The sequence below is a fragment of the Chiloscyllium plagiosum genome, chromosome 26 (genome assembly GCF_004010195.1).
Source record: "Chiloscyllium plagiosum isolate BGI_BamShark_2017 chromosome 26, ASM401019v2, whole genome shotgun sequence".
NCBI classification, from domain to species: Eukaryota; Metazoa; Chordata; class Chondrichthyes; order Orectolobiformes; family Hemiscylliidae; genus Chiloscyllium; species Chiloscyllium plagiosum.
In genome coordinates, this window is record NC_057735.1 from 33,645,881 (window position 1) to 33,662,617 (window position 16,737).

General features: G+C 39.0%; 1 protein-coding gene across 4 annotated transcripts in view; it reads left to right on the forward strand.

Annotated features, from left to right (window-relative positions):
* Positions 1-16,737, forward strand: part of nav1b (neuron navigator 1b) — a 638,783-nt gene that overhangs the window by 583,584 nt on the left and 38,462 nt on the right. For 3 of the 4 annotated variants that reach the window (XM_043716841.1, XM_043716842.1, XM_043716844.1), the window contains 2 exons: positions 6,110-6,118; positions 14,174-14,349. In XM_043716841.1, coding sequence (XP_043572776.1) covers positions 6,110-6,118; positions 14,174-14,349 — 185 coding nt within the window. The remainder of the gene's footprint in view (positions 1-6,109; positions 6,119-14,173; positions 14,350-16,737) is intronic. The other variant, XM_043716845.1, reaches the window with a different exon arrangement.

Genomic DNA, 16,737 nt, shown 5'->3' on the forward strand with positions numbered 1-16,737 from the left:
AAGTACAGCCATGTGTAAAACCCATTCATTTTGGATAATAACCTGCCACCGGAGCTGGACATTTTAGAAAATGCTCATGCTGAGTTATTTTATGGAACTGGGTAACACTGAGCTTCAGGAGCTAGTAAATTGGTTCCAGTCTCTAAGCTGATGTCATTCATATCAAAACATTAACCATTTTCTCAGGCTATTGTGCACAGCTGTGGTATGAAAACAGACGTCCTGCTGCAGTCCATTAAAATTGTGTCTTGATGTCCCATTAGATATATCAACATCTTCCAAAATAATTCAATTGTTGTCAATGTTTATGTAAGAACACATAAAGAAGTAATATTTTTAAGCTCTACATTCTACATGAACATTTTACAGGGTAAAATGTATTATTGATAATACATGAAACAACATTTTGTATATTGATGTGATTATTAAACAAATGTGAGTAAAATCTGTAATAGCACCATGCAGCCTAAAAAAAAACAAGTTTAAACCATATCAAGACAAAGTATGTAAAATGAAAAAGAGAATCACAGTAAAGTAAAATGCTGCAGGTTTTACAAACAAAAGTGAAAAATGGCACATAATGTTAGCTCATCCTTCTGGACATTGATTCTTCCTCAGGAACAACCACAATCTGGATTTAATGGAGGTGACAGGGTCTCATCTACCTGTTGGAGAGCCTTGACTTATCTCTTTTAAGAAAACCTGCCAAATGGTATCCCTCTCAGGCACTTAATTGGACAGCCTGGCTCTTCCCAAGGAACCAAGAACCGACACCATGATTAGAGAGGGCATCTGGGTGTCTTTGGGTCAGCATGGACAAGATGGGCTTAATGGGCCTTCTGTGCTGTACCTTTTCTATGGGTCTAAGTCCTGAATGCCAACAGCTGTCAGCCAAGCAAAGGCTAGGGAGGCAGTGGTTGTTGTTTAAATGTCCTGTCTGAGGGCTAGGGTTGTTGCTGAGTCTCAGTCCACTGATGTAGGATGGGGAGTTTGTTTTACCTCCCTCTGCATGAGAAGTTACCCAATCACCATTGGATTATTGCCAACAGCTAGTTGATGCTTTTAAAGGCCTCAGTTGATAGCCAGGCAGAAAGAACATTTGTGAGGCTTACTACTATGAACTTAATCAGTGCATGGGCGATGAATTATATTCCACTCTATATGGAACTTGTTCAAGGGGCAACTATTGAGTGTCCTTGATAATTATGAGGCAGAAAGAACATTTGTGAGGCTTACTACTATGAACTTAATCAGTGCATGGGCGATGAATTATATTCCACTCTATATGAGTGATACTAAGAAAACATAATTCTTAATTTACTGTTGCATGCTTGAGAAGAAAGAAAAATCTTTAGTTTAGAACACATCTGTCACATTTTGATGAAAATGACACGTGAATGAAACTTCTTAATTCATTCACTTAAATAAAGTTGCAGATCTGATTAAACAACTACTCACTATTGCTATGCCACTCCAGACTAGAATTGTGATGTCAGTAAGAGTTAACAATAATTTATTAAGGTTATTACTTTTAAACATTCATGTTTTATACTGTCAACCACATCTTTAAAGGCATGCAGCGAAGTGTTTATATTTAGCCCATCAGAAACTCTAGAAATTCCCTCTATGCTGCTCAGTTTCTTACTCCTCTCATGGTCTCCACTAACACCATAATGTTAAAAGGTACATCTGTGGAATGTGACTGAGATGCATGATTATAATATCGATGGCATATCAAATAGCTTCAAACAATATTTTGAAGGATACCTATGTTTGCCCATATAATTTCATTTTAATAATAAAATTGACCTTTTCTGTTTTACATACTGCTGCACATTATTGAAATGAATCCCATATGCATAAATTTTGGTCTCAGTTCACTTAAGCATTTCCAAATGTCAGATTTTCCAGGCAATTGGGAGAGTGATTTGAACTGATCATGTCATTAAGTGCACACATCAAATTTTGGTGTGGATTTCTAAATCATCATACAGAAACACAAATTGAATTGCCACTAACATTTGAAACCCTTCCATTTTTTTTCTTTTCCAATCTAATTGCTACTTGTTTAAATGGTGGGTGCTGTCGCTGCTTCTAATGATGGGTTTGTGGAAATTGGGGGTTACCTAATTTTCCAAGGAGCGTGAGAAACCAAAGTACCTTCAATAAAGTTTATTGCAGAATAAATCATCCTAACCAAGTTTTGTCAGCTTTATACTACTGCTCTTGCCAGTAATTCCTGCAAGACCTTACAACTGAGAACATAACTAGCCCTCATATGGGAGATCTTCTTGCATTTACATCTAATTAATGGAACAAACAAATGCAGCAGGTATCAGAGCATTAAGTAAATACCTATAGCAGACATCTTCTGATTTTCTGTCATTCATTTAACTCAATGAACTTTGACATGTTTTGATATATCTGCTTTTCTAATATGCCAAAAGTTCCAGTATATCTGGGCACAGACCCAGAACCTTGCCTCTGCTTATGCTTTTGAAAAAGCAAATTAAGTTAACATTTCATGCAATCCCTCGTAACCTTCCAATAGATGCTGGCATTTGCCTTACAACTGAGGTTTGAACCTTTGCAGAAATGTGATTAGTTTGAGATTTCCTTAATTTAGAAGCAACAACTCCGAACTGCACACAAATTAAGTTGCTGATCTCCATCAAATTAGAAATGTCCTTCAAATCATAGTTTCCTTTTTTTGTTATGATCAGGTGAGCCAGGGTGGAATTGGCTCCTTACTTTTCAGTCTTCCAAGTTGACAATGACACAGAATATTCCCAGTGCTTGAATGGCATGGTGAGAAATTTGGAAAAGGAATTCAGGCATGTTATCCAAAGGGGCTTTCTTTTCATTAAGACCAAAAACATTGCAATTTCCAACTAAGACCTGGATCTTAAGATAAGATTCTCAGTAGTGTGCAATAAGAGGTTCACTAACATGGATATTCACTTATTGTCACCATCATTATTGGTTAATTTCATTGGTTTAACTCATTTGTACACAGTCTCCTTTCGCCCACCTGCCAGATAAAAATTAGACACCAAGAATTCCTGACATACAAGTACCTGCCAACCCCAGACCTCCCTTGGACACCAGGCACCACCAAGACACACTTCATGGGTAATGATTGCACACATCTTATGTCCACAGACCTTGGTATTTGATATGTACCAGTTTCCACGCATCATGATGGCACATTTCCAAACCACTTGCAACATGTTGCTGCACTTCGATGCTGCGCTCTGGAGTTCACCAACACCTCTCATTGGAATGCTGCCGCAAAGATGCTGTGCATGCTGGGACAGATACAGAATGGACCAGACTGGACCTCAGGGCTGCTAACCCTCTCTTTTAGCTAACTCACTTAGCGCCTACCTCAGTGTTCAAAGTATTCCTCCCTTGTCTTTCCTATTTGCACTTTCTCCCTTAGATGCTCACATGACTTCCATCTTGCCTTGCTGTTTCGTATGGACACAAAGCCAGGTAGCCTGGCATGGTTTTCAGCAGTCATCTGTCAATAGGGGGGAACATGTTGCTTTATACCAGCACCATGTGCCAGCTTTGCATTTACCATTGTAATTGCGTGTGCTTCAAGTAAGGTGATGAGTTGTCTTGAGTGAGTGGGCTAGAGCAGAGGCCATGCATGTTTAATATTGAGTGGTTTGGAATGAGTGAAAACGAGAGAGGGAAGATTAGATTAGCTTCCCTACAGTATGGAAACAGGCTTTTCGGCCCAACAAGTCCACACTGACCCTCCGAAGAGTAACCCAACCAGACCAATGCCCCTACCCTGTATTTACCCCTGACTAATGCACCTAACACTATGGGCAATTTAACATGGCCAATTCACCTGACCTGCCCATCTTTGGATTTTAGGAGGAAACCCACACAGACATGGGGAGAATGTGCAAACTCCACACAGACAGTTTCCTGAGGCAGGAAATGAACCCTAGTCCCTGGCACTGTGAAGCAGCAGTGCTAGCCATTGAGCCGCTGTGCCGTCCACATGTTGCTTGTAACAGAGCGGTAGCACGTGAGCCTTGGTGGGAGATGGGTGTAGAGCAGAGGTCAAATGATTGGGAGGTAACACATAAAGGTAGTGTGATTTTCCCTGGCAGAGCGGAGGAAGTCATCAACCTTCTTCCTATGCTTCCCCTGTTTTTTCATAACTCTGAAGACTGCACTGATCCTGATGGTAACCATTGACTGGATTGGCATGGTCTGTTGTCATGGCATCCTCTGCTGGTCCTGAGGGAAGAACACATCACTCCTCTCCATGCTGTCTACCAAGAGATCCAGGTGCCTATGCATGGTAGTGTGCCAATCTCCCCTTGACTGCCACCTCTGAAGTGAATGTCTCCATATGTGCTGGGCAGCTCCAGACTGCCAGTGATTGACTGACTGACTGTGTGACAGCCTGTTAGATTTGACTACAGGGATCCCAGAATATCCCAGCAGCAATGAGTACTTCTGCATACGGCAAAGTAGAGAATCAGAATAGCATCAAAACTTGGTGGGTAGTTAATGGAGTGAGTTTGGGATGATCGCTCAGGAATACTCACTCAATCTGTGAAAAGAAACTCAATTAAAATAATCCTTGGCTTATTTCTGGTTAAAACATAGCCCTATGATTTTGTAGAACAAGGCTAGAACTCTCTTTAATAAACATGCAGTTATTTGATGTTTACTATATTGGTAAGGAGGCAATGGCCTGGTGGTATTATCACTGGGTTGTTAGTCCAGATGCCCACGTAATGTTCTGGGGACCCGAATCCCACCACAGCAGATGATGGGATGTAAATTTAATAAAAGTCCTAAATTAAGCATCTACTGATGATCTTGAATCCACTGTTGATTGTCAGAAAGACTCATCTGGTTCATTAATGTCCTTTAGGGAAGGAAACTGCCTTCCTTACCTGGTCTGGCCTGGAATCACAGCGATGTGTTTGACTTTTAACTGCTCTCTGAGCAATTAGGGATTGGCAGTAAATGCTGACCTAACCAGCAACACCTTCCCCCCGAATGAAGTTTTTAGAAAGCCAATTCCAAGTTTTTCTTGAATGAAGGAAATAACAGGCTTATTATCGAACAAACCCCAAGTAAAATAACAGAGACTATGTCTAGTATACATACATACAGGTATGGAGTTAGAGGGATAATATCCAGTGCCAAAGAAAGATAAATCAAAATATAATTTAAGGTCTTTGGTTCCTTTGAGGTATAAGGTTTTAACCTGAGAGCACAGTTGATTAGCAGTGTCTTGAATCAACATTATTCATGAATATTGCAGATCTCTAAGTTCTCCGTTACCAGCAGTTCCTTTCCAATTTGTGTTTTACTAGGGCTGTGTTCTTTGAAAGGTAGAGAGAGAAAAAGCACTTTCTCAAATTCTGCAAACACAAATCCATTTCCACTGCTGTACCAAATGCAGTTCTGTGAAATACTGGCTGGTTTGTTGACATCAATGCCTGAGTTCATTTTTTTTCAGCTTGATAATTGCGCATGACATCTTTCATCTCCAATATGTGAAACTTATCATACAGGTATTAATCAAAATAGGCGATGGTGACCTTTTCATGCCTAATTGGTGAGCCACATCTTTCCCAAAATATTAATTTCAGTTCAGATTATTTTGTCTATTTCACATTGACTTCATGAATTTTGCCTAAACTGTGTGTTTATCTGATCACTGTGACCATTTAAGTCAATGGTTTTTCATTTTTAGAACTGTATTAGTCTATGAAAGTCCTTGGTGTTGAAGTCAGATGACAAAATTTAAGTATCAGTAATCTAGATTTTACAAATGGGGCTGTAATGCAGTGTGAATATCAAGTCAACTTGAAATCCAATTGTGCTTACAAAACTTTCACTAGTAACTAAGTAATTTAGTAAAGGAAAAGTATCATATTTTTTAAAATATGGTTATAGTTCAGAAGAAATGATTATAAATGAGCAAATGTTTTTCAATCAAAATTATAGTAGACAGTTAAATCTCATAATCAAAAAACCAAACTTCATTTGGATTAATGAAATACATGCTAAGGGTAACAAGTATTGCTTTGTTCTTCCTCCCATGCTGACACAAACTTTTTTTCAGGTTTATGAGGTAAGTGCTCTCAATATGTCAACCATGTGAGGAAATCGCATAATACATCCAGTCTGGATGAATGCCATTCACTGACATCTGAATCCATCAGACCCATCAAGACTCTTAAAGCACTTTGAACTACTTTCACAATTCAGTAATAGTATATATCCCCGTGGTTTAATAGCTTGTTATTTATGTATCATAGCATTTCATTATTGACTGCTTTGTAGCTTTGTGCAAAATTTTTGTTATTACTGGTTTTGGAATTGCCATGACTACCATTACCAGGGTATTAATTCCACATTACTAAGTTGTGAAATTTAAGTAATGAATGTGATTGTATTTCATAACAAGTGCTTTAAGAGTAGGTATAACCAATATGTATGAATTATATGCATTCATTGCTATCACTGAACAGAGTGAATTGGATATTTCAATAATGATCTATTTGTTGCACTCTGTTTGCTGTTTAAGGTAATTTCACAGTTAGGGCTGTCATGAATGTCTTGTGTTAAAACTGTATTATTTTATTTCTGATCTTCTTTGAAAACAAAGGTCTGAATTTTCAATTTAATTTTCTCAGCCGTTGCTGTGTTCCCGCAAAGTACATATTTACAGCCCTTGCATGGCTTAAGATAAAATAAACAGAATCTATCATGAGAACAAATAAATACATTTGCAATGTGACCATAATTCCAGGATAAGCAGGGTTACATAAGAAGTGGACAAGACCATTCAGCCTTTCTAGCCTTTTCCACCATTCAGTGAGATGATGGCTGATCTGTGGCCCATATCCCTTCATACAAATTTAAAACTAACAACCGATTTAGTATCAGCTGCCATTTGTGGAACAGAACTCCAAACTTCCTCCACCCTTTATGTATAGGCATATTTCCTAACATCTTTGGGTTGGATCAATTGAGGGGACAGGAGCTTGATGTCAGGAGGAACAAACGTCCCCAGGAAAACCAACAAATATTGTTGGGAAGATATTTAGCACCTTCCTGAGGCTGTCTCCACCTTATCACAACTTCTGGGTTTACTGTGCCCTGGGATTCACAGTCGGCCACAGTTAAACCTGCAAACCAAGTTGATGAGTGTGGATGCCTTGATTTAAGCCATCCAGAATGCAAACCCACCTTCTGGGGCTGATTTAACCGCTTGACCATTGTCCTGCCTCAGTAAGAGCTGAGCAGTTTGAGGCTGACACACTTCCATCTTTTGCTCACCCATGTTAAAATTTTCCATCAGGATCTTTAATTCCTTTAGAATCAATAGTCCAGGAAAATATCAACAAACATTTAAAGAGATTTGCATTAATTCAGAGAAAGGAAGAGAATAAAGGATAAACCAGGAAACTACAGGCCTGTCAGTCTAAGTGGTTGATGGGCTCAGTGGTGGGGAATTTATTGGAAGCAATACAGGGAGACAGATTAATCTACACTTGGAGAGGCAAAGATTAATCAAGAACAGTCAGCATGGGTTTTAATGGGAGGTCATGTCAGATCAACTTGATTGAATTTTTCGAAGAGGGAAGGTTCTTGAAAGGATCCCACCTGGGAGGCTGATAGCAAAGGTAAGAGCCCATGGAGTCTAAGGATATTTGGCTAATTGACTGACAGGCAGGAAGCAGAGTGTGTGGGTGAGCTGTGTTTTTGTGACTGGAAACATGTGTCTAGTGGAGTTCCACAGGGATCAAGTGAGGTACTTGGTATTTATGGTATACATAAATGACTTAGACTTGAATGTAGAAGAGTTGATTAGTAGGTTCACAGATAATATGAAAATTGGTCAAATGGGAAATAATGACAAGGATAGACTTAAATTAAAGGAGGATATAGACAGTCTGGTCAGATGATCAGTGGTAAATGGAACTCAATCTGGATTAATGTGAGGTAATGCAGTCAGACAGGTCAAACATGGCAAAGGAATACATGATGGACAGTCAGACCCAGGGAATCCCCAAGGACCAGAGGGATCTTGATATGCAAGTCCACTAGTTCTTTAAGGTGGTAGGACAGGTAAAGTGGTTGAGAAGGCATATGGAATACTTGCTTTTATTAGCTGACGTATAGAGTTTAAGAGCAGGGAGGTAATGCTGGAACTGTATAAAAAAGTTATATCATTTACAGCTAGAACACTGTGTGCAGTTCTGGAATCCACATTATAGGGTGGATGTGAGAGAGCTGGAGAGGAGATTTATCAGGATGTAGTCTGGGCTAGAAAGTTTCAGTTCTGAAGAGGGATTGGATAGACTGGGTCTGTTTCCCTTGGAGCTTCAGAAGCTGAGGGGGAACGTGATTGAGATGCATAAAACAGAAGAACGTACACAGGAAGAAATGTTTCCCTTTACTGGAGAGATCAATGACAGGGGCATTGATCTATGTTAAGGGCCAGGAGGTTTTGAGGAAATGTTAGAAACGTTCTTTTCAACCAGAGAGCAGTGGGAATCTGGAACTGTCTGCTTGTAGGTCATGGTAGAGGCAGAAACACTCATAACTTGTAAAAAGCATTTAGACATGCATTTGCAAGGCCAAAACATAAAAGGTGGAAATGTGTTGCTGGAGAAGCGCAGCAGGTCAGGCAGCATCTAGGGAACAGGAGAATCGACGTTTCGGGCATTAGCCCTTCTTCAGCTAATACCCGAAACGTCGATTCTCCTGTTCCCTAGATGCTGCCTGACCTGCTGCGCTTCTCCAGCAACACATTTCCATCTCTGATCTCCAGCATCTGCAGACCTCATTTTCTCTTCAAAACATAAAAGGCCATGGAGCAGATGCTGGAAAGTGGGATTGGACTTAATAGACCGAAGGGCCTTTTTCTGTGCTGTAGATCTCTGACTCTATAACCAACAGAGATTTATAAAAGGCACATTGTGATTTGGCCAGTACGGTTGATCTTGCTTCATGAAGTTACAGAGAATGTTGATGGATATTTTATCAGAACGTTTGATAAAATTTCACAAAAAAGATGGCCACCTAAACTGGGGTACAGTTTAAATGGGGAGGTCATTGTCAGCTTGGATAAATTTTGGGTTGACGACAAAAAAAACAGTCCTGATAAATTATTGTCTGTGTTTTAGATTGAAGGATGAGGTCATGATCCACAAAGAATGGGTCCTGCAACCACTGGTTTTTAACACAAGATATAATTGGTTATTGGAATATAAAGTAAAATCTCAGAACTTTATGATGACTGCATAAATTCACATATTAGCGAGTCAGCTAGACAAGTAGAAGGTTGAATCCAGTACAGCAGGGTGAGACAATATAAACTTAATGTCATAGTTCTAAAAAGTGTGCAGGTGCAGAGGGAGTTGGGGTCTATTTGCACTGATCCTTACCAGTGGTAAGATAATACAGTAATTTACAAAACATTGGCTATCATGACTAAAGCTGCCTGGCCTGCTGTGTTTTTCCAGCACCACATTTTTCAACTCTGGTCTCCAGCATCTGCAGTCCTCACTTTCTCCTATCATGACTAAAGTCATTGAATAAACAAGCAGGAATATTGTGTTAAAACCTTAAGAATGTCTGAGTAGATCACAGGCAGAGTATTGTTCCAGCCTAAGAGAGGGTAGAGGGAAGAGACCTGACTATTTATTGTGACTACTGTTTCTGGTAGCACTGAAGCGGCAGGACAGCTACTGGCTATCAGGGTGATCAGCAACTCTCTGAACTAGCTGTGATCTGAGGCAATTATGGCTCTAGAGAAATTAAATATGTTGTGGCTTCACAGCCATGCACTGGTTGACTCATTCACTGATCGTACCATTTTTTTCACCGGCCACAGAGTGTGGAATACAACAATGATTAGTGATCAAGAGGGGTTATGGAATCCTTTCAGCATCAGTTATGTAGGTACTTGAAGGAATAAGAGCAATGGAAGAGAATAGGCACATTGGAATAATTTACATAGGGTGAGGATAAAGACCAAATGGACTAACTGAGCTGAATGGCTCGTTTTGTCATAATTTGTATGAATGTGTTAATTAAGTTTGACAACAAATTGAATATGTATAAAATGTTGTAAATTTGGGTTTGTATGAATATGGTAATTAATGTGATACAATTTCATTAATTTGCAAACTGCATTAAGCTACATGGAGTGAGTAACTGATTTAGTGAATCACTAATTTCTATATTTTAGTGAATAATTAAGCTAATTATAAATGAGAGTAATTAATGTATCGAATGGCAAGATGATGTAAAGTGTTGCTCACTTACTAGAAGTGCTGTTGGGTTGGGATGTGAGACTGAGGATTTTTGTTATAATTGGTTGAGTGCAGTGATGGAGTGGAGATTTCACATATTATTTCCCATAACAGGCAATTTGCTTTGGATTTGTGTGAGATGGTGTCAGTATGTAGGGAGGACAGTGTAAGTTTTAATAGTAAGGAATATATGTTCCAACAGCCAAATATGGAATCATCACCTCTTTTGTAAAATGGCTGAATCATAAACACGTTCATGCATTTCTGGGGTGAGGTGGTATTTTGGCATCCTGCTGCGTGAGTAAATACTTTAGATGCTGATAGATGAGCACATGACAGAGTGGATTTTCACCCCCAGAGTCAGGACTCAGACATGCAAGGGAGACCAATACAAAAACAGAAATTTCTGGGGAAACTTGGCAGCATCTGTGCAGAGAAAGCAGAGTTAACATTTCAGGTCTTGCGACCCTTTTTCAGAACTAGTTCAGAAGGGAAATAGTTGCCCATTGCTACTATTAAAGTGTCAATTTAGTTAATGTCCAGTAAGTGGGTTCATGATCAGTTCAGGATTGCAAGTAGGTTCCCCAATGGGAAATTCGACAACAGTGACAAATTTGATACAGGAATGGGGCTTATCACTAACACATTACCTATTGTTTGTCTCATCCCCACAAAAATAACCAAACATCAGAATGATGGTAGACATCCGAATTAGCATTAAGAACTTTCATACCTGTCCACTTCCAAACTGTCCATCCCCATAAACCCTTCAATCAGGACTGAGGTGTGGACCTGATGGTTTCAACATGCATTAAACGTAATCAAATTTGGGTAACTCTCATTATCTTCAGAAAGTCTACTGGAAATAATGTGATGTATTCATCCCAGAGCTTATGTTGAATTTCATCCCTTGGACTTTATTAGAAACAGAGCTGTACACATTAACCAATAAGCTTCAATCTCTCAAATAAATTTAACCATCTGTCAATTTCTGACCTGGAGTTTTCTTTTTTAAAAAACCAATTGTATGCCCCAGCTTGAAATTTACTGCTTAAACTGCTCATTAGTACATGGAAAATTTTCGATGTTGAAGTTGTATTTATTTGTTCAAACTACACAATTTGTATCAGTTTGCAGAAAGTCTCAAAAGATTCAGGTATTTAGTTAGGTTGGTTTACAAGCACCTTATGAAATACTTTACAACCTGATTAACTTGCCTGCCCAGCAAAATTCTCCTGAGCTGTTGTGTGGCATGAATAAGTTTCACAGATTCCCCTGTATACACACAAATTGTATGAAAACAAAGTGAATGCACTGCACAGTTAAAAAATTTCAGATCTGCTCAGACTATTCCCTCAGAACAGAATTAATAGTCTCATGTACTGGATTTGGTATCTTTACAATCATGAATAGTAATATGTAGTATTCTAATAGCGTGACTTGGGATTGTAACAATAATAGTTTCATGTTATAAAAGAAACTGGATGTCATAACCTTTCATATAAACTCTGTGTAATACTCCAGTCTTCTAAGATAGAGCCAACGCATGTCCTGGTCAAATAAAGTCAATGAAACATAAAGAAGCTGGCTTTGTTCATGGATTTTAATTGACAGAACAGCATAATACTTTTTGATGATTAACTTATTTTATGATTCCTCCTTCAACACATGAAGCAATAAAGGATGCTATGGCGACCCTGTTAGTAGGCTTAGTTGATTTGTTCTAGTCTGCCTTATCACTGATTTTCCCAGCTGTCGTCCTAATGGCATCTTGTCTCCTACATGTCTCCTTTGGCAGCCGTTCTCTGAATTGACTCACTGATGATATCTTAATCTTCTTTTGTTTTGCTCCTGAACAGGGAGTTGACTATTCAATCTCTTAACCCAGCAGCAGAAGGAAAAGGAGTTATCAGAGCCATTAGTTAAGCCAACCAGCACCTCCTGGATCAAAGCAGCTATTATTACCCACTGCTCACAGGATGAATAGAGTCATTCCAACCCAATGGGTTGGGATGGTTCACAGGAACTCTGACTGAACTTCCAATGTTTTATTTGAAGTTTGACACATTTGCCTTTGTTTCTATAGATACATTTCCTCCTCATCTCATTTCTGGCTTTAAAAAATTGTGAATTAAATTGTGCTAGGATATAAATCACATCCACAGTATTTGTGGCTCAAGACGCAAGTCCCAAAATAGAAGACTCACTGAACCTTTAACCCAATATTAACCATCTGCTTTGTTGTCAGGCAGATACTTTGATTATGATTGAACTTTAAAATTAATACAAATGGAAAGTACAGATAAGTTATAATTCTCTTTCTATTGCCATTCAGTGTTAAACACATTCAATTTGGCGTTCACCTGATTCAGTGAACAACCAGTAGAGAAAAAAATAGAAAACTTGTTTTTTTGATCTGTGCATCCCTTTTCAATTGTACCCATTGTAATCCAGGAATTCTGCTTGTTCTGTGTTTATTCCATTGCAGTTCACAGTAAACTAATTACATGCAAATGACAAAATGGAATCTTACATGAACAATTATGTGGTTGGACAAAAAATTCATGCCTCAGGATTCCAGCGTATTTCAAACACGTTTTTATTTCCTAAAACCAAAAGAACTGCAGATGTAAATCAGAAACACAAGTTGCTGGAAAAGCTCAGCAGGTCTAGCAGCATCTGCAAAGAGAAATCACAGTTAACATTTTGGGTCCATTGAGAAAACTGTTCTGAGGAAGGATCACTGGACCTGCTTTCTCTTCACAGATGCTGCCAGACCTGCTGAGCTTTTCCATCAACTTTTGTTTTTGCTTTTAAGTGCCATCTACAAAGCATTCATTGCAATTTGATGTGCATATTTTTGAATATGATGTATTGTATTGCATCCCTATAGGGTTTAGAGAATGTGCTTTGTTTCTTGAGGGAAAGTCTATAATGAAGCTCAAAGAATCCATGTCATGACAGCCCTAAAATCATCATGTGTCACTCCAGTTTGTATTCCTTTGTAATGTTGTGTATTACTAAAGTTGTTACATTTTTACATCTAAGTATTTTACAATATGTGCCTGAGACTTACTTAGCTCCCTGGTGTAGCATAAATGTCATTACTTTTATGTATGTTACTACAGCATAACTTTTTGGACAATCATTTTAAATTCAAATCAACTTGACAGATCTAAATTGGGGCTTGTAAAACTGCTAATTCCACTTCTGCTGCAGGTTGAGTTTGGCAGACATAGAGCAAAGGTGCATAATCTTTAGGAGAACAAAGTGGTGTTTATTTCACTCAAGTAAAACTAAAGGGTCAACGATAGTCAGACATCTAAAGTATTGGACATTACCTCACAGGCTTGGGTTTAAAATGTGAGACTCCTCAGTTCATATTCTGTGACCATTGAGTCAGCTTTGCCAAATTTTGCCAATTAGGATTCCTTCGTGGCATTCCCTTATTGAGATTCAGAGAATATTTAAAATACAATATTCTGAAGTTGGAAACAGCTGATAAAGCATACGGCACATTGATATGTCGGACTTCATGTCCCAGAACAATTTACCTCGCTCAGTGAATACTCTTGACAAAAGTAAATGTTTGAAAAAGGAAAACAAATTTTTGAAGCTTTCTCTAGTTTTAAAAAAAACATCTTCCCATCATTTTAAAGGCCTGCTGAGATTTCCACAGAAATGAACTTGATACCTATAGATTGTATATTTTTAAAAATTATTTCATTTTTCTTTGTTTTACCTTCCACAAACAGAAGATGCAGACACAGAAATGAAGCCCATTATATTTGCACATTGTTTCCTTTGTATGTTTCTAAGCAATGCTGTTCCATGCTGTTAAATTTTACTTTATTTTTCAGTTGCGAAGCTCATTTAAGCAAGCCTTTACCCTCAAAAAGGCTCCGAAATCAGCATCTTCCTATTCCGACATTGAAGAAATAGCAACACCCGATTCTTCGGTGCCATCTTCCCCTAAAGTACAGCGTGAAGATGCAGATTCATCAGCCTCCACCAAACCATCACATTCATCCACTGAGTAAATAAAACTATTTTCAGCTTTTTTGCTCGCAGTTCTATTAGCTGTTCATATAGAATATATTGAACTATTATAATTGACTTGTGGAGTTAATTTTATTCAATTGACATGTAAACCTTTGCACTTATGTAACGCCTTTCATGACCTCAGGACTTCACAAACTGCTTTGCAGCCAGTGAAATTCTTCTAGAGTGTAGACATTGTTCAAATGTACGAAACACACCTGCCAATTTAAACAGCAAACTCTCTCAAAGAATTATGCTGATCACCAAATAATCCCTTTTAATGGTGTTCTTTGATGGATAAATATTATCCTTGTTTTTCTGCAAACAGTGCTGTGGGATCTTTTACAGTGAGGGTAAATGAAACCTTTGCTTAATGCCTCATTGGATGCAATGAAGCTTGTTTGCCTTATGTGTTGATTTGATTTATTTGTCACGAAGCATTGAATCGTAAGAACTATACTTGCAGAGGTTCTTGGTGGGATTGTGGGGGTTTGGTGCGGGGTCATTGATTCCTTTCTTAATTATGAATCTTAGAATCCCTACAGTGTGGAAACAGGCCCTTTGGCCCAACAAGTCCACACCGACCCTCCAAAGAATATGCAACACAAGCCCAGTCCTGATTACTCTACATTTACCCCTGACTATTGCATCTAACCTACACAGTCCTGAACACTCTGGGTAATTTTGCATGGCCACCTAACCTGCACATCTTTGGACTGTGGGAGGAAACTGGAGCATCTGGAGGAACCCACACACACACGGGGAAAATGTGCAAACTCTGCACAGGCAATCGCCTGAGGCTGGAATTGAACCCAGGTCCCTGGCGCTGTGAGGCAGCAGTGCTAACCACTGAGCCACCATGCCGCCCCATGTTAGAATGTGAAATGGTAGAAAATATTTCGTAATTGTGAAGTTTTCCAAACCTTGCCTTGTGTGAGAGCCTGCATCCAGTGGTGATAAATGATATGTTTACCACTTAAATGATGTATGCTCAAGACAAACAAAATCTTTGTTGCAGGTAATAAATTTGGGGTTCTGTCATTGGTGGTATGTGTGGTTTGGCAACAAAGCTTTGATTAGCTTAGACAGCTTTAAAATCTTTTGAAGTTCTTCAGGTAGTCTGTGGAAGTTCTTGAGGTGGAGGTGCCAGTGTTGCACTGGGGTGGACAAAGTCAGAAATCATATAACACCAGGTCATAGTTCAACAGGTTCATTTGAAATCACAAGCTTTTGGAGTGCTGACCATTCATCAGGAGAGGAGAAGAAAAACATAGAAGCACAGAATTTACAGGCAGAGAGATCAAAAGATCGTACAAATAGTGTGATTGCAGTGTCAACAGGCTGAATGAAAAGCCTTTGCAGGTGATCAAAAGTGTCAGACGGTGTGAGTAAAGTGTCAACAGCTGAATAATAAGTGAAGAGAATGACCTATAGTCCAATTAATTGATGCAAAGAGATTATTACAATAAATTAAAAATAAGGTGGTGCTGGAGACAAACCAAATGGCTGGAAAAACACAGTAGGTATAACAGTCGCAGGCCGAAGGTCTAACCAAACGAATATTTTGTTATACATACTCATCTTCTGCACCTTGAACAAGCAAAGGTCTCAGATGAATCTTGTTCAGCTAATACGTTGAGCAACTTTGCCCTCAGCCAGCTGGCATCCATATGTCCCTTGTCCCTAGTTTTCCTTCAGTCTACTCATGACCATGTGCAGATCCCATCCTTAATCTATCCTCTTATGATCTGTGCAGTGTCTGATATAACTCTGAGCTAGCAACTGCAAACACATAATCCAGTGAGTGTTATATCTTTATTATCACTCTCCTCTTGCTGTTCCTAGAGCACCTAGGCAGGCCATATCTTTCAAGGTCTGAAAGGGAAACAAAACAACACAAGGCTAAGGTTGTGTTGCAGAAAATGTGTTCAAATAAGTAATATGTGCTTACATCATCTGTAGCTTGTAAATAAGGAAATAAGTTGGAAAAGGGATAAGTGCAGTATTAAAAGGAGTATTAGGACTGATAATAGTTTCATGATTTGTGGTTTCACCACTGAGTTTCGGCTTCACCAATCACTGTCCTAATCTGTCAACGCAACAATTTTAAAATTCTTATCCTTGTGTTCAAATGTTGCCCTCGCCTCTTTCAATCTATGTATGTACCTTCCTCCAACCCTACAACAGGTGAATTGGCCATGCTAAATTGCCCGTAGTGTTAGGTAAGGGGTAAATGTAGGGGTATGGGTGGGTTACGCTTCGGCGGGTCGGTGTGGACTTGTTGGGCCGAAGGGCCTGTTTCCACACTGTAAAGTAATCTAATCTAACATGTGAAGGTCATTGGTATCCCTGCGCTTACACCTCCTGTTTCCATTAGTACACC